The sequence below is a fragment of the Leucopleurus acutus genome (assembly GCF_964270905.1).
Source record: "Leucopleurus acutus genome assembly, chromosome: 9".
NCBI classification, from domain to species: domain Eukaryota; kingdom Metazoa; phylum Chordata; class Mammalia; order Artiodactyla; family Delphinidae; genus Leucopleurus; species Leucopleurus acutus.
Window position 1 is genome coordinate 72173683 of NC_139144.1, and position 19049 is coordinate 72192731.

Consider the following 19049-nt stretch of genomic DNA (forward strand, 5'->3'; position numbering starts at 1 on the left):
TCTATTTATTCTTGGTATATTGCCCATTATATCACATAGTATACTTATTTTCAATGACTTCTAGCTTCCCAGTGTTAGGCCAGACTTCACAAGACTATCCTCACTTCAAACATCAGCCACAAGTTGGGGGATCCCCAGGCCGCCTTCACTTCTGACCAGCTGGCCACAAATTCAAGGGATTCCCACTAACACCCTCAGTTTCATTAATTTGCAGTAATGACTCACAAAACTCAGGAAAGCAGTACATTTATGATTACAGTTTTATTGTAGAAATAGGTCCAAATCAGAACCAGCCAGAGACATACATAAGGTGAGGTCTGGGAGAGCCCCAAACACAAAGCTTCCATTGTCCCCAGGGATGTATTGCCCTTCTGGCACATCCGTGTGTGTCATACACACAGTATTGGCAACCAGGAAAGCTTACCTGAGCTTTGGTGTCCAGAGTTTTTAATAAAACTTCATTAACCTTGATTGATTGACTAATTGACTACATGGTTAAACTCAAATTCAAGTTCCCCTCCCCTTCCTGAAGTCAGACTGATATCCTGTGGCTCAAAGCCCTAACCCACTAATCATATGGTTGGTCTTTGTGGCATGGCAGTCCCCATTCTGAGTTATCTCATTAGCATAAACTATCAGGTGGAGTCAAAGGGCCCACCAGGAATAACAGAGACACTCCAGCCACTCAAGAAATTCCAAGGCTTTAGAGGTTATCTCCTAGGAACAGGGGACAAAGCCAGCCAAAGTCTTTGTTACACAAACTCCTGTCCATCTGTTTCCCTCATCTAAGAAAGCTGATAGCCAAATTTGAGGCCCACCTATAAGTGTGAATGTGTGGGTTTGGGTGTGTATATACGTGTACACGTATACTTCTTTTTATTTTTTATCTTTAATTTATGTGCCCATCCCACACGAATTTTTCTTTCTTCCTTTACTCATTTTTATGCTACATTGTTTTGTAACCACCTGAAATACTTCAATGAAATCATTCCAGATACCTCAGAGATAATACATGGTTCTAGAAATAGAAAGCAGGAGGAATAAGGAGTTCTACTGCCCTTCTGTGGAGCCTTTGGTCCACTGCTCTCCCTTTATTAGGGAGATCTGTTGTGTTCTTTATTGGAGGAGGGCAACTGGGCTCCTGGACTGAGAATTCCTGGCAGGTTCTGCCATGCTGCTGCCTTTGAGCTAGGTTGGGAGGGAACCTTCAGAGTGTGCGATTTTCTCTCATAGTCACTCATACAGCCATTTAGCCAGGAAACTATTGTGAATCTAATATGTCAGTAGCAATAAAATGTTTTTGATATCTGTAATTAATAACATCAGCCGTAGTTTTACTTCCTTATGTTAATGCAAGCTGTTTCCATTGGATTTGTCATTTAAGCATCAGTTTTTTCTTTCCTGTGTACAAATACTTATAAATTGACATTTTCTAAATTACTTTTTCCCAAATTGGATGATTTTTATAATTTCCAACCTAACTCACAAATTTCATTTTCTACCTATATGTCAGTCCCCTGTGACGGTGTTGCATGCCATCTGCTATGTCTGCTGTTTCATTAATGTTTCCTCTGCTTCAGCTTATGAATAAAGATAAAAGACTATGCACTGACCCCTTTGCTACCATTCTTGACATTTTAAACCAATTACATAAACATACAGCTTGTTATTATGACTCTTTGCCTAATACCTCAGCTGTATTCTTACAGCTATGGTTTTTATCCAAGCCTATTTTGTAATGAAAATTTTATCTGATTTCGTCAGCTGCTTTGAGAAGTTCCAACGTATAACATCTGTGACGTTCTCTTCATCCCTCTATTCTGTAAATCCATGAATAAAATCTAGTATATCTACCTAGCATGGGATTTTTTAGAAAAATAAAAGCACAAAAATGGTGGCTAGGATTTGCACATCTTTGTGATGCTTTCTATGGATTGTTCTCCTAATATTATATTTTTCTGTTCATAAGTGACTTCAAACATATGCTATGATTAATCCTATCAGATACCAAGCTTAAAGGAAGAAAGGAAGGAAGGGCAGGAGGAAAGAAAAGAAATTTGTTCTTGACTGCCCAAGCGTCTTCCACCCAGTTTCTTCCTCACTAACGCGTGATCAGCAGCAATCAACATGTGTGCCACAGAAGAAGGAAGTACAGAATCATTAAAGCTCAGTGTTGTTTTGTCACATCATACCAAGTTACCAGCAGTGGGAATAAGGGTGGAGGGACATAGTGGTGATGTGGCTCTCTTTTACCTAGATCCCTCCTGACTGTTCAAGGGGTCTGAGGAAGTAGAGACCATAGGAAACAGAGCACTTCCATTCAACAGTTATTGCTTACTCCTGTCGGTGAGGCACAGTAGGGACTACAAAGATGAACCAAGCAGTTCTGCCCCTTGGCAAGCTTTTTATCTGGTGGGGCACATTACATAAAAGTAGTAAAATTAACAAGGTTTTCCTAGCAGTCATCCATATACTTTAGAAGACCATTATTGAGTTGGGAAAAGTTTCCCTTTACCAGACTTCAGAGCCTAAGTCCCAGGCTGGTTAGTTATTTTGTGGCTTATGATTTAGAGAGTGGGGGAATTGGATGGATGAAAAAAGATTTTTTTTAAGAGGAAGGGGAGGGGGACAAAGATTTGGCAGCAGGGCACCCAACAACCAAATGAAATGTGTGAACCGATGATGGTCTTGGTGGGAGTTGGGGAAGAGAAGAACATTAAAAGACATTCTTGGGACAGTTGAAGAAATTTAAATATTGCCTGGATGTAACATACTATTTTGGAATTATTATTGATTTTCTTAGGTATAATGATAGTGGCACCATGGTTGTATATAGGAGAAAGTCCTTATTAGAAGAGGGATGCTGAAGTATTTGAGTGAAGTGTCATGAGGTCTGCAGCTCACTCTCTTACTTTCAAATGATTCAACAAAACAGAAGATGTTTAGTGGTAAATATATATGTGTATAGTGTGTGTGTGTGTGTCTGTGTTTGTGTGAAAAGAGAGGGAAGCTGTGGTGAAATGTGAACAATTATTGAATATATATATTGAGTATAGGAATGTTCATTGTACTAGTCTTTCAACTTTCCTGTTTGTGAAATTTTTCATAATAAAAAATGGTAAGAAAATAAGAGACACTGACAGAGTTACATGACTTGAATAGCTTCCAGGTTTACTAACTCGTTTGGCATATCATGACATAACTGTCAGCAAAGCCAATTTGAACAAATAAATGAGAACTATCTTCTTAATTTACTGAATTGATTACAACAGGATGATGAAAGCTACTATAGGATATAATAGTTGCAGAATTAAAATAATTTCTTTTTCATCTTCACATGATTTATTTTATGTATAAGTAAAATTTGACTAAAAGTATATCTATATATTTCGTGTTCCTATATTAAGAAATAATAATTTCCTATTTTATAATGTACAGACAGACATTTCATAGAGTAGGCTTTATTAGAGTAGATAAGAGGGAGGGTGTGTTGCCATTATTTTATTTCTTAATATGTTTAAAGAATAAAACAATAACATTCTACTTCAATATACTTAGTTTCCTTAATTGTTGGATTTAATAATTATCATTCTAGTTCATTTCCTTATCTTGACTTGCATCTCCTGTTTCTCTCAAAAAGTCATCTTAGAAACATGAATTGATAATTATGCTTTTAAGATATATACTTATTAAAAGTATATATACTGTATTAAAATGAAAGCGTTTAAGTGGAAAAAAAGTAAAAACTTGTTCTCCAAATTCCTGTCCCATAGCAATCTAAAATTCTGTATGTAACTCTTTATATTTCTAAAAATTATCAGTTGTGAGTTTTTTAAAAAAAACAGCTACTTTAGAACTTTTAAATTAATAACCAATAATAAATTCCATTTTTTAGGATAGTTTACATATACAGTAGTCTATTATCTTTGTTTAAATAAATGTCAACTTACTATTGCTGTGGAAAGGTCTCCATTTTATAGTCTATATGAAGTGCCAGTCCTATATGAGTAAGAGATAATCAATTGTTTTATAAACTCGTCTCCTTTGAGAATTTCATTTTGATTTTCAGGAGAGCATTCACATTTGTAGTGTGTATGTTGTTGCACTGGGGGTGTAAATGTAGTTATCGTGTATTATTAAGAGTCTACTCTAATAAATTGTGTACATGTGACATAAAGAAGCTCCATGTTCTCTTAGTAGAGATGGTTGGGACATAGTTTTCTTGAAGACCAAGCAATGTGGATGTCTATGGAACACTACATACTGTGGTGGCAAAAGAAGATACTTCTAGCACAGAAGTGGTCAGGGTCAGTCCACTTTATGATTTGTAGAATGTTTCAGAAGCAATTTAGAGATCACCAGAACCTAAGTCCTAGAGAAGTGGCATGCTTAAGGCCACATTTAGAGCTAGTTAGTCACAAAACCAGGACAAGAATACACATCTCCTGAGTCCCCATCAGTTGTTGTTCCCACTCACCACAGAGATGTAGTGTTTGAACTGAGCTCTGAAGGATTAGGGAAGAGAACTCCAGTTGGCAAAGATGGGTGAAAAAAAGAGAGAACAGTTACTCCAGACCATTGAGTGGCCTGAGGAATCACAATAAGTAATTGAGAACTGCTATTGAGAAGAGTAATACACAGATTATAGCAGATGTTCTTGTTTTTCCCTGTAACAGAGTTTATATGGAGAAGCAATGCAAGAGAAGGCTTTTAAAAACCTAGAATAGAATCAGGTACAAAGCAATGTGAATGCCATTCTAAAGATTGTGGATTTTATTCAGTAGAAAACAGGGAGCTATTTCATGTTACTTTAAGTACCAGTTCTAATTGTTTCACTTTCAGATATAGTCATTACATATTTATATACTAGGGGTTTTTTTTTTAAGGTCCATTTACAATCAGATTTTGACTTCCATCTCTCTGGACATGCTTTGGATAAACATACTTTTTAAATGTGTGTGTACAGGGAAAGTCTTTCCTATAAATCTGTCCATCTGGTATCTGGTAGCCTCAGTAGATCCAAATAGCACAGAGGACAGAAATCAGAGAAAAAGCATCCCTATGAGGTAAAAATAACTTCCACAAAGCCCATCCAAATACTGGGAGCTACTCTTTCTCAGATACCAAACAAATTTGACTTAATTTTATCCATAGAATTTGATTATCTATTTTTCTTTAGCTGGATTTTAGGAATTCCTATAATCTTGTTCTAGTTTAAGGAGAAAAACAGGAGGTCTATGCAGAGGATAGCAAATGAAAAGGAGGTGTAGATGGCAGAGCCAGTTGGTGGGTACAGAAGTAGACTCACTGACAGTGATGACCATAAAAGAGTGAGAAGGAAGGCCAACCAGAAGAGCACAACAGTTTAGAGTCATTTGTAGGGACAAAGAGATCCTGAAAGTAAATTGATACGTTATAGCACAATATAGTAGTAATTGTTCATAGCAAGGACCTTACATCATACAGAAAAGGTTAAATCATATCTCAAGTTTTGAAAGTAGGGAAAACATGAGAGGTGTCTTGGAAACCATTTTGTGTAAAACTATTAACCCTTTAAATACCAAATTAAAATTTCTACGATCAAGAAAATCGACTTAGCCAGTATACCTCTTTTTATAATTGTCAGAAATTAGGCATGATCACATTTGTATATATTATCTCTCCTGTTATTTTACCGTGTTCTAAAGCCTCAAATGCTGAGAAGTAATCCATCTAAGACTGATCTAAATGAAGTTTTTGCGTGGATATTTTGTAAGAAAGATTTTTATGTTGCCCTACCTTTCCAGATATCTATCCCCTGGATTCTGAACTTGTTTGTTCACTAAATAGAAAGGTTATTGTTATATGCTATGTGTCTAGATATGCTACAGTGGATACGTTCTGAGAAAAAAAAAAAGCAAATGTGGTATCCGGATATGGCACCAAGTAGCTTTGTAGCTTTAAACAGGTCACCCTAACATCTCTTTGTAGGGAGTTAGTCCGTAGTTTCATGAGGTCCCTTTCAGTTCTCAAATTCTAAAATGCCAGTACTGAGCAGCATTGGTCAGAAGGAAATCTTACTGGAGAGGTTAGATGTGGTTAGTAGAAATAGAATATGTTAATGGGGAGACAGGAAAATAGCCAAGAAGGAATAGGTAGAGTATTCATGTTATTGCAACGACAAGAGTCAAATATGGCAAGAATACAAGTTGGAGCTGAACAATTGCAGCGGAGAATCCAAAGCTGAACTACCTGGTGGCCATGTCCATTTTTCCCAATTATAGAACTCTTTCTTACATTGATGTTATTAAAATGAGAAAAGTCTTATGCAAATGAAATAAACAGAAAGCAGAGGTGAAACAACAAATGGTTTAAGTAGCTCCCCTTGGCAGAAGGTCTGGGAAAGAGTTTAAAAAGAGTTTGTGCAGTGAACAGAAGGCAGATCGTGAAAGAATGAACTTAGATAAAAATGAAAGGAGTTGTATGGAACCTGCCAGATTAGGGACGACACAGGTACTCTAGAGCCCTTGTCTCTCTTACTGTGGTTGTAGGTAGTGCAGATAAACTAGCAGAGAATTCACAGTGCCACCTCATCACCATGTGAGACAAGCTCCAGAATGCAAACAAAAGAACAGCGTGGTTTTAGTTACTTGCCATTAAAAAGTGGCTTCTTGGGGACTTCCCTGGTGGCGCGGTGGTTAGAAATCTGCCTGCCAATGCAGGGGACACAGGTTCGAGCCCTGGTCCGGGAAGATCCCACATGCCACGGAGCAACTAAGCCCATGAGCCACAACTACTGAACCTGCGCTCTGTGAGCCCACGTGCCACAACTGCTGAAGGCTTCACGCCTAGAGCCTGTGCTCCGTAACAAGAGAAGCCACCGCAATGAGAAGCCCACGCACCACAACGAAGAGTAGCCCCTGCTCGCCGCAACTAGAGAAAGCCCGCACGCAGCCAAAGATAAATTAATTTTTTTTAAAAAAAGTGGCTTCTTGCTTTAGTGCCCTGTCTACTCCATGCTCCTTCTAATTCACCAAAATGTAAATTAGGCTCTCCTAAGAAGAATCAATTTATACACAACTTCAGGTGTCTACACTCAGGTTGTGCAATTCAGGGTCAACTGATAAAACTTAAATTGGCCAAAGAAAACTGTAGATGGCTCAGTATCACTCTGGTTTAGACTCACAAATCTGTTATATTTGTGCTGAGTCAAAACCAAGGAAATACTAAGTTGAATAAGATTTTTCTTTAGCCAACTTTGGGTTATATCATCACCAGCCTGAGAAATATGAGATGATGATTTTTAATAAGCATTAACAGGTCTTGTAGGCTGAAAACAGGAGCAGACAGAGAAAGTATTGCTCAGCCTTACTGTGGGATGTTTATAGTGATCTTTATCAAGAGCTTTATCTATTGGGTTTTTGGTTTTGCTGCTACCAAAGTTGTAAATATAGGGCTCTGAAGCATGTTTTCTCTTTTTTAGTCGAACTATACGTTTGTAAAAGTTCGTTTTTCCTTTAATTTGACTTTCACTGTCACTTTCAGTTTTTATGTAAGATTCACTTAAACTTAAAAAGCAATAATTCCCTGGTGGCGCAGTGGTTGAGAGTCCACCTGCCGATGCAGGGGACACGGGTTCATGCCCCGGTCTGGGAAGATCCCATATGCCGCGGAGCGGCTAGGCCCGTGAGCCATGGCCGCTGAGCCTGCGCATCCGGAGCCTGTGCTGCACAACGGGAGAGGCCACAACAGTGAGAGGCCCGTGTACTGCAAAAAAAAAAAGCAATAATTAAAATTGTCTGATACATCAACCTTACTCCCTTTATTTCTTTTGCTTTTATCTATCCACTTGCTGCCAGCATAAAGCCCTAAACTTCATGAAGTAAACAGTGTTCTTTTATATTTGCTGTGTGCCTGAAGTGTTGAGCAAGGTGTCTCCATTCTGTATGTCAAAGCTCCAACATATTCCAGTGCTGTAATTTCCAGAATCTTCACAGACCCTGGCAACTCCTTTGTAAAGTCTCACAGAGTTCTGCCCTATACATGTACAGCTCAGTATTTGGACCAAGGTAAAAAGAATCCCAGTCCAGGTTTCTTGAGCTCCTCCTCTGCAGCTCTCTTCTTTCTAGTACCTTGTCCCACAAATTCCCCTTGCTTTTGTATCCTGAATGCCAGTCTTTTTTTTCTTCTACACAAAGTGAGGTAGATACATAACCTTCATTTGGGTTTAACTTCCCTATGTTGCAATTTGGAAAACACTACCCAACAGAAAACTGGCAATGTATTATTTTTTTTACTCATCAATCACAGCCATGTGCTATTGTCCATTTTCTTTTTGTGTGGTGGAGGGGGGGGCTGTGTTGGGTCTTCGTTGCTACGCGTGGGCTTTCTCTAGTTGTGGTGAGTGGGGTCTACTCTTCGTCGTGTGTGGCTTCTCACTGTGGTGGCTTCTCTTGTTGCAGAGCACAGACTCTAGGCACACAGGCTTCAGTAGTTGTGGCACGTAGGCTCAGTAGTTGTCACTCGCGGGTTCTAGAGTGCAGGCTCAGTAGTGGTGGCGCACAGGCTTAGCTGCTCCACGGCATGTGGGATCTTCCTGGACCAGGGCTCGAACCTTTGTTCCCTGCACTGACAGGCGGATTCTTAACCACTGAGCCACCAGCGAAGTCCCTATTATACATTTTCTGAAAAAAGGTAAGATATATGAAGCAATTTGTTTTACAGTAGTTTACAAGGGGAGGAGAAGTGTTATATCCATTATTTCATCATGGCTGAAACCAGAAGTTGATTGAATTGATTTTTATCCTGGCAGCTTCTTAATTTTTTTCTTCAGTGGATTAATATTTCTAAATGTTTGGTGATACATCTCCAGAAATGCCACATGGAATTTGTTAAGCTTCTAGATACAAGCTCATTTTTTATGCTGCCCTACAGATATTTACAGAATCAGCAATAAACTTTATGGAGTTCGTGTTTTGAGCTTCACGTTGTAAGAATAGCTGGAGAGTCGTATGCAGGTGTAAAATAAGAACAGCATAAAGACTTTCTTTTAATTTCAAAGAGTTTTCATATCCATTTAGAAGATAAAAGCAAGCAAAAGAGATGATGGTAAAGCAAGTTACCAGTTATTGGGGAATTGACATCAGGTGAGCTCATTAGTTACCAGGGAAACCAGTAGAGAGGCACACCCCTCAGCGCCCCTTTGATGAGAACAATCACTAGCTGGGGCCTGGGGCAAGTACACAGGAAGGTCAGTCATGTGCGTAGGGTATAGGTGAAGCAGGCACTGGTTGGTCAGGGGATGTACAGAGAGCAAGAGAACAGCCATCTTGAGTGGCTTGACCATACACTTGCACAATTTGAATTCTGTACATAAATTTCTGATCTAATCCTATAAATAATGCTATGAGGTAATATTTTCATTTTCATCTTAAAGTTGAGAAAATTGAGTATTAAAGATGTTAAATAAAATATTGAGTACAGGTGAGAGCCAGATTCAAATCTAGTTCTATTTGATGTTTCAGAGTCTGAGCTCTTAACTATTGTATTGTAGTCCAGAAATGACTACATGGCAGAAATGGGAATCAAGTTGGACCTTAAAGAACAGTTAATATTTATAAGAGTGAAAAAGCAAAGAGAAATAAAATTACCTCATGGAAAAACAATGTGTAGAAGAACCACCATGAGTAGAATAGGGTGTTACCAATGCATATTTTAAATTATTTGAGTTGGAGAGTAACAGGATAATTGTACATGAAAATAATTTTAAGAAGTTTTTCTAGCAACAAAAGAGAGGATGGATATGATAGAAAAAAAGAATTGAAATAAGGCAGACCCTCTAAGAGACTTACTTATAGTAATCTCATAATGACTGATTAAAGACTGGATTCAGGGTGATGGCATTGTGAATGGTGGAGAGAAGTAATATGAAAGATAGTCCAAGTGAAAAATTGATCAGAACTTGATTACAAACTAAACTGAGAATTACAGAAAGGAGCACATTTTTGCTTTTGGAAGAGAGTGAGGTTGGGAGATGATTAATAAAGACAGGAGGAAGGACAGAGTAGTGAAGAATGGTGAGACCCTATTGACTTAAAGTTTCCTACATAGCTATCCTAATGGTATGTTGTCTGGCATTTAACAGTATAGACTTGGAGTTTAGGTACAAGGACAGGAATGGAGAAATTCAAAATATCATCAGTGTTCACATACTTCCTTTTATGCTTCTACCGCAATTTCCTCCCATCCAGACTATGACATTTTTCATTAGCTAACTATGGATTTATTAAAGATAATATCATATATCTGTGTTTCTATTTTGCAGAAAGAAATTCTGGAACAACAGCAACAAGAGCGAAATGATAATAATTTTCAAGGCAGTTGTATGTTTTGCAATGAGGAATTCCTCGGAAACAGGTAGCAATTATGTATGTCTTTAAATTTTACTGTTTTTCATCTGAAGACTTACCAAAACATCCACAATGGCTATATAGACTAAGTTCTATGGATTGGCTCAGAACCCTTTCATATATCTACAGTAATTTTTTTTTAATCCACCAGACATCAAAGATGGAATGTAGTTGCTCTAAGCAGAGCAGGGGGATAAATTTTTTAGATGCCAGAAATAGAATTGTGTTTAATGTTGTAGGGCTTTTTAAATTGTCCGACAGGCAAGACCACGTGCAGCAAACTACAACAGACGTGCCCTTCTGTATTAACCTGTTAACGCTAAACCTTTGGCTGGGACTTCCCTGGCAGTCCAGTGGTTAAGGCTCTGTGCTTCTACTGCAGGGGCCACAGGTTTGATCCCTGGCTGGGGATCTAAGATCCCAAATGCTGAGCCAAGTGAACAAAAAAAGTCCTTTAGCAGTTTTTGGTGTTTCTCTTTTGAACATTAAAAATGATAAAGATCTAAGGGGGAAAAAAATGGGGAATTGGTAATTCTGTCACCAACCCCAACTGGCCCAAAACCAACTGGTGTACTGTAATTCAGTTCTAATGCTAACCACCCAGAGTTAGCATCAGACTCTACAGGTTTAAGGGCATCATCCCCAACAAGCCTGCCCACACTTAAGACACCAGCCACAAGTTTAGGGGTTCCCCAGGACACCTGCACTTTTGACCAACTGGCTACGAATTCATGGCTACCCACCAATAATTTGCATAGGTTCATTAATACACTAGAATGGCTCACAAAACTCAGGAAAGTGTTTATCATAAAGGATACAGATGAGGAACAGTTAAATGAAGAGACACAGAGCAGGGTCTGGATGGGTCTTGAACACAGAGCTTCTATGCCTTCTCCTTAAAGAATCAGGATATATCATCTTCCTGGCACATCAGTGTATTTACCAACCAAGAATCTTCACTGAGTTTTGGTATCCAGAATTTTTACATGCTTCATTATGTAAGCATGATTGATTTAATTATTGAACTTAATCTCCAACCCCTCTCTCCTTTCTGGAGGTCAGGGTGGCTCTAAGTCCCAACCCTTTGATCACATTGTTAGTCTTTCTGGTAACCAATCCCCATCCTGAAGCTTTCTAGAGGCCTACCACAAGTCACTTTATTAGCAAAGGTAATCTGATCATAGAGAAATTCCAAGGATTTTTGAAGCTCAGTGCCTGGAACCAGGGACAAAGATCAGACAAATTTCTTTTTATGCAACAGTAATATTTACAAATGTACATTCACTTAAATATAAGTCATGAAGTTGTAACCTCTAGGAAATGGGAATAGTTTCAGTGACAGCATACAATGGACAATCAGAAAAATATCATTCTCCCACCCACTTGAATGAAAGCAGTCTTTAGTTTCTAAAAAAAAAAGAAAAGCCTAGCACAAACTGACATCGTTGTCTGAAAAACATTGAAGAGGAGAGGGTAGCTATTTGTTTGAATTTAGAAAAGGGTTTGGATGAAGCATCAATGTTGAAAACACCAGTGATGAAGATTTGATTCTCATATAGAATCAGTTAGCATGGAGAAAAATCTGTGCCAAGGTCACTAATTATGCTCTAACCCTGTCAGTTTCAAAGGGCTTTATGAGGATGGCAGTGAGGACCACCTCACTATCAAAAAGTTTACCAAGCATTGCTACTTCTTTTTAGCATATTGTTTCTGATTTTATGTTAAAACTATTATTAACCTAGTGAGGAGACGTGTGATTATTATTAGGAATCTCTAGTATTAAAAAGCTATAAATATTTTTATATTTATATAAAGTTTATTTTATAAAAATATTTTATATTTATATAAAGCTTAAGTTTTTATGATAAATGTAGGGACTGATGTGATTTGAAGTATATGTCCATATGATATGAAATTATGATAATATTGGTATTTCAACTTACTGAATATTGGTGCTCCTATAATTCCTAATATAATCTTCCTGTTATTTTCTACCTGTATCTGTATTCTCTGTTGACTGGGGTGACATGGGAATTAAGTGAACTCCTCAGTAGTTTTGATTGACTATGTCATTGTTCTCTAATAAATGAAATTTTTAAGAAATTAACCAATGACAAAGATAAGCAGCATCTCATTTTTATAAAATGTCCCCTTCTGCAGTTCTTGTTTATGAAAAGGTCAGTTTATAATAAAAGATTAAAGATATAACCTGATTCCAGCTATGTACGTTATTAGCAATACTTAGGGATTATATTTGTGTCCTCCCAGCCTAGGGACATAAAAAGAATAGAAAGACAAAGGACATGGGTTAATGATAAAGATAGAAGAATAAGTACTTTCTTGCTATCCTACATCTATCTCCCCTCTCCTATACACTTTTGACTCTGGAATATATGAAGCTATTTCTTTCAATCTTAATCTAAAATGTGTCTCCTGTAAACAGCATATAGTTGGATCATGTTTTTTAATCCATTCTGCTAATCTCTGCTTTTTGGTTGGAGTGTCTAATTTATGTTTAATGTAATTACTGATGAGATGGGATTACTTAGACCAGTTTGCTGTTTGTTTTATGTTTTAAGTTTCTTTTTTTTTATTTCTCCCCTCCATTACTGCCTTCTTTTTTGTTAAATAGATATTTTCTAGTGTACCATTTTTATTCCTTTGTTTCTTTTACTATATTTTTTGAGTTATTTTCTTAGTGGCCCATTCACTATCCACTACAATTCACTGGAGATTACAATTAACATTTTATTTATTTTTTTATAAATTTATTTATTTTTGGCTGCACTGGGCCTTCGTTGCTGTGCATGGGCTTTCTCTAGTTGCAGCGAGCAGGGGCTACTCTTCATTGTGGTATGCAGGCCTCTTATTGCGGTGGCCTCTTGTTGTGGAGCACGGGCTCTAGGCGTGCAGCCTCAGTAGCTGTGGCACAGGGCTCAGTAGTTGTGGCTTGCAAGCTCTAGAACGCAGGCTCAGCAGTTGTGGCTCACGGACCTAGCTGCTCCATGGCATGTGGGATTCTCCCAGACCAGGGCCCAAACCCATGTCCCCTGCATTGGCAGGCGGACTCCCAACCACTGTGCCACCAGGGAAGCCCCTAACATTTTAACTTAAAACAATTGAGTTCAGATTAATACCAACGTAATTTCAACAGTATACAAAAACTTTGCTCCAACGTAGCTAGCTCTTTCCCCACTCCTTTGTGCTACTGTTTTCATACAAACTACATCTTTATACATTATAAGCTCATTAACATGTCTTTAAAATCGTTACTTCATGCAGTTATTTTTACATCAGATATGGGAAGAAAAGATTTGTAAACAATAATTCATTTAATACTGCCTTTTATATTTGACTGTGTAATTACTTTTACTGGAGCTTTTTACTTCTTTATGTATGTTTGAGTTACTATCTAGCATCCTTTCATTTTAGCCCAAAGGACTTCTTTTAGTTTCTTGTTGGGCAGGTCTGTTAGCAGTGAATTTTCTCAGGTTTTGTTATCTGGGACCTGTCTTGATTTCATCTTCATATTTTTTCTTGGTATGGGTCTCTCTGATTTATTATACTTGAAGTTTATTGGGCTTCTTCTGTTTGGATTAATGTTTTCCATCAAATTTGGGAAGTTTTTGGCCATTATTTCTTCAAATATTCTTTCTTCCCCTATCTTTCTTTGCCTTTTGGGAATCCTATTATACAGATGTTGGTAGATGGGATGGTGTCTGAGGCTCAATTTATTTTTCTTCATTCTTTTTTCTTCTGTTCCACAGACTAGAAAATCTAAATTTATCCTCAAGTTCATTGGTTCTTTGTTCTGCCAGTTCAGTTTTTCTTTTGAGACCTTCTAGTGAATTTTTCATTTCAGTTACTGTACATTTCATCTCCAGATTTGTATGTTTTTTTTAATTTCTGTTTTTTTATTAGTATCCTCTTTTTTATAAGATATTATTCTCATACCTTTTTTTGATTCTTTAGACATGGTTTTCCTTAATTCTTTACACATATTCTTATTGTCTGATTTAAAGTCTTTGTCTGACAAGTCCAATATTTGGGCTTCCTCAGCAACAGTTTCTGTTGACTTTCTTTTCATATGATAGTGCTTATGTGCATACTTTTTTTATAACATGTCACTCTTTCATAGCCCAAATGTGTGTTTCAGTGTTTATTAACCTTTGCTTGTACTTCTAATTAGTGTTGTTATCATTATACAAACACTACTCATGACCTGATTTGTTCCTAGATAAGTTGTAAATAATGCAAATTGCTCAAATTTCTTCCTAGATCTGTCCTTTTGAACCATATGGCCAGAGAACACACTTTCAACATTGGGTTGCCAGACAACATTGTAAACTGCAATGAATTTCTGTGTACATTACAGAAAAAGCTTGACAAGTAAGTACTTTTTTATGAAACACGACCTGAAGCTGTCTCAATCTTGGATTCTGTTTTGAATTTTTAAAAATTAATTTAATAGTCAGAAGTAACTCAAGAAATGGAATTTTCTCATTTCTCGTGTTGGAGGAGTTCACATTTTGTATGACAATCCTTATTTTTTGTAGATCATATTGCCTTTTAGTAGTTTTAAAATATAAATGTCATATATACCAAACAATGTATATGCCATTATAAGGTATGTTATTATATAGGATATGAAAAATATACTTAACCAGCCTAAGAAAGAGAATGTTATTATTTCCTTTGAATCTCGCTGTGTGCCCTTCCTCATTAGTATCTCCCCCAGAAACCACTATTCTTCATTTCGGATTCATAATTTCTTTACTTTTCTCTATAATTTTTTTACACATTTAGTAAAGTAAATATATTGTCACATTGCTAGATGTTATTCAGTTTTATGTGAAACATAACATACTAATTGCATTCTTTTACCTTTTAGTATTTATTCACATTTATATATCATAACACTCCACTTTTCTCAAGGTCATATTCTGGCAACCGTGAGTATCTAGAGTTTAGCTTGTAGAAATAGGGAAGGAAATTCTCTACATCACCAAAATGGCTTTCAAAAATCTATCCTCTTTTCTTTCTAGGAAAGGGCCCAAGATTTTACTCTCAAAACCTAGTTTTATTCATTTAATATAATACTAATGAATGTGGTATCTCAGACCACAACATTTGGAGCAATAACATTGAGAAAGAAATACCCATTATAAAAAGTTCTGAATTCAAATTCTGGTATCAACAGTACATTAAAACAAGTCTCTTTACTCTTTTATTGAATGACCATTCATTTATAAAATAATACCAGGTGTGCTTTCTAGCAAGATTAGCAGTAATGATATCCCTAATCAACTTATTGCCCATAAATTGTTTACTATAAAAGAATATAGTTACTTCTGTGGCATAAGAAATAATTGAAAGGGTGTTTAGTAAAGATGAAAAAGAATTCAGAATAGAAACAACTGATTTCAGTGATTTTGTTGTCGAACCCAAGTTCATGTGCCCAACACACAGTGAGGCCAAACAAACCAGAACATCAGAGTTTTGGTTTTTGAATAAGTTTTCATGTATACTTATTCTGTGTTACTCCAGAAAGTAGAACTCTAATGGCTGTTGGGTAATCCAGGCAGTATCAACTGTCAAGCTTAGTATGAGAAAGACATTTTGTTAGTAATCTGTTCAAAACTGGTCATTACTGCCTCATTAGGTAATGAATTCCCAGTCAGTGGAAATATTCTAGCAGAAGATACATGCGAATGATAAGATAGTAAAAATAGCACTTACTGTATGCTATGAATGTGCTAGGTATTTTATTCGTATATATATCAATAAATTAAACATGTATACATACATTTATATTTTGTGTGAATTGTTATCATGATTATGAATTTATGTGCACATATATGTATACATTATCGTAAAAATTCTCTAAAATGTATGTTTTATCATCAGGTTAGCAGAAAATGAGCGGTATCAGAGGGGTCAAGTAACTTGACCACGTCCCACAGCTGGCGCTAGGAATCAGACCTGCAAATTAGGTCACAGGATATACCAAACCATGGACTAATTGTTATACTCAATGGAGGCAACCAAAGCTAGTTATCATATATTTATTTGAAGAACATACCTACATTTTCATTTTTAGAATAGGTAATTCGATTAGTAAAGCACCAAAATCATTTTTGGATAATTGCTATCTATATCACAGTTTTAACTAAATAGCCAAGTTGGCCAAGTTAGCCGACTACAAAATAAACCACAGCATGCATCCTCTAAAGCCAAATGAATAAAATGAGAGGGATTCCAGAAGGGTATCATATGCCATTTGAAGATTCTGTGAGTCCTAAAATGAATAAATTATAAGACCCAATAATAATAATAATAAAGGGCTATGCAACAACTATTTGAGAGACTTATTTAATCTCAGCATTTGTGTCTTTCTTGTAGCTTGCAGTGCTTGTACTGTGAAAAGACCTTCAGGGACAAAAATACACTTAAAGATCACATGAGGAAAAAACAGCATCGTAGGATCAATCCTAAGAACAGAGAATATGACCGATTTTATGTCATCAATTATTTGGTAAGGCTTTCTTTTCTCTTCATAACTTACAATTTGATTGCATATCTACAAACATCAAAATGTAATTGAGGGATTCTTTCAAGCAATGATTATCTTTAAAATGGTTAGTTTACAAAGCGTAAGTTGATTTGATTTGTCTTTGATTTGCCAGATGTTTATATAGTAAAAAGGTCATGTCTCTACAACTCATAGTGATCTTAATTTAATAAATAACCATACATACCTGGATAGCCATGCATTGCCCCCCATTGATTGTCCATTACCATGAGTACAGGGACTTCTGTACTCTACTCAGAAAACGTTGTTGACTTCTGGATGTACTAGATGCTATGCTAGATAAATGTTTACAGACAGTCTCTTCACTCGTTCCTTTTTCCCTCATTAAAATATCTTCCCGTTTCCCATCAAATAAATAAATAAATAATAACAATTTGTCTTTGTCATTCTCTTGTACCAGCTTATTTCTAATGGAAATTTTAGAGAAACCAAGTGATTTCACTCAGCAAGAGGACTTTCATTTTTTGGACTAATAGGATGGACTAATGGGGATACCATGTCAAAGATTTTAAATACTTTCAAAGCTCTCCTAGGCCAGAAACCTCAGTACCATTTGCTGGCCTCTATAGATTACAGTCCCTTTTATTTAAGAAGACGTATTCAGTTGGAGACAAATGTCCATCTCTACAGGGGCATTTGGAAATTTGAGAAGGGAATTTTGATTGACACAATGACTGGAGAGTGCCCCCAGTCTGCTGATTTTTTTAGGTATACATAACAAAGGACGGAAACTGTTGCAGGAAGGGACACCCCTTCCAGGGCCGAGAGTGGGCTCTTATCTAACACTCAGAAATGTATTGTCCAAGGAGACACACGTGCTGACAAAGCAAGAGACTTTAGTGGGAAGAGGCACCTGGGTGGACAGCAGCAGAGGGAACCCAGGAGGAGTACTCTGCCACGTGGCTCACAGTCTCAGGTTTTATGGTGATGTGGTTAGTTTCCAGGTTGTCTCTAGCCAATCTTTCTGACTCATGGTTCTTCCTGGTGGCGTGCACATCTCTCAGCCAAGATGGATTCCAGCAAGAATGATTCTGGGAGGTTGGTAGGACATATGGACTGGCATTTCCTCTCTCCTTTTGACCTTTCTCAGACTCTTCCAATTGGTGGTACTTTGTTAGTTCCATGTTCCTTACCAGGATCTCCTATTGTACAATAAGTCATGCAAGTGGTTATCGTGCCTATCCAGTGTGGGGAGTTTCAGTCAGTGGTTCCCTAACAAAACTACTCATGAAAACAGAGGGAGTTAAGTAGTTCTCCAGTAGAATTGAAATAAAGATCGGCCCTGAACCAAGATGGCAGAGTAGAGGGACATGCTCTCACTCCCTCTCGTGAGAACACCAGAATCAAAACTAGCTGATGGACAGTCATTGATGGGAAGACACTGGAACTCACCAAAAAAGATACCCTACATCCAAAGACAAAAGAGAAGCCACAATGAGACGGTACGAGGGGCACAATCACAATAAAATCAAATCCCATAACTGCTAGGTGGGTGACTCACAGACTGGAGAACACTTATACCACAGAAGTCCACCAACTGGAGTGAAGGTTCTGAGCCCCACGTCAGGCTTCCCAACTGGGGGTCCGGCAACGGAAGGAGGAATTCCTAAAGAATCAGACTTTGAAGTCTAGTGGGATTTGATTGCAGGACTTCGACAGGACTGGGGGAAACAGAGACTCCACTCTTGTAGGGCACACACAAAGTAGTGTGCACATTGGGACCCAGGGGAAGCAGCAGTGACCCCATAGGAGACTGAACCAGACCAACCTGCTAGGGTTGGAGCGTCTCCAGCAGAGGCGGGGGGTGGCTGTGGCTCACTGTGGGAACAAGGACACTAGCAGCAGAAGTTCTGAGTGTGAGCCCTCCCAGAGTCTGCCATTAGCCCCACCAAAGAGCCTAGGTAGGCTCCAGTGTTGGGTTGCCTCAAGCCAAACAACCAACAGGGAGGGAACCCGGCCCCAGCAATCACCAGTCAAGCGGATTAAAGTTTTACTCAGCTCTGCTGACCAGAGCAACAGTCAGCTCTACCCATCACCAGTCCCTCGCATCAGGAAACTTGCACAAGCCT

At 37.7% G+C, this 19049-nt stretch overlaps 1 protein-coding gene across 3 annotated transcripts in view; it reads left to right on the top strand.

Annotated features, from left to right (window-relative positions):
* The window catches only part of ZNF277 (zinc finger protein 277), a 119943-nt gene that overhangs the window by 79408 nt on the left and 21486 nt on the right, over nucleotides 1-19049 (top strand). For all 3 annotated transcript variants that reach the window (XR_014326436.1, XM_082846156.1, XM_082846155.1), the window contains exons 5-7: nucleotides 10304-10395; nucleotides 14667-14777; nucleotides 16791-16923. Coding sequence is in view for 2 of the 3 variants with exons in the window: in XM_082846156.1 (XP_082702282.1) it covers nucleotides 10304-10395; nucleotides 14667-14777; nucleotides 16791-16923 (336 nt within the window). In the remaining variant the exon portion in view is untranslated. The remainder of the gene's footprint in view (nucleotides 1-10303; nucleotides 10396-14666; nucleotides 14778-16790; nucleotides 16924-19049) is intronic.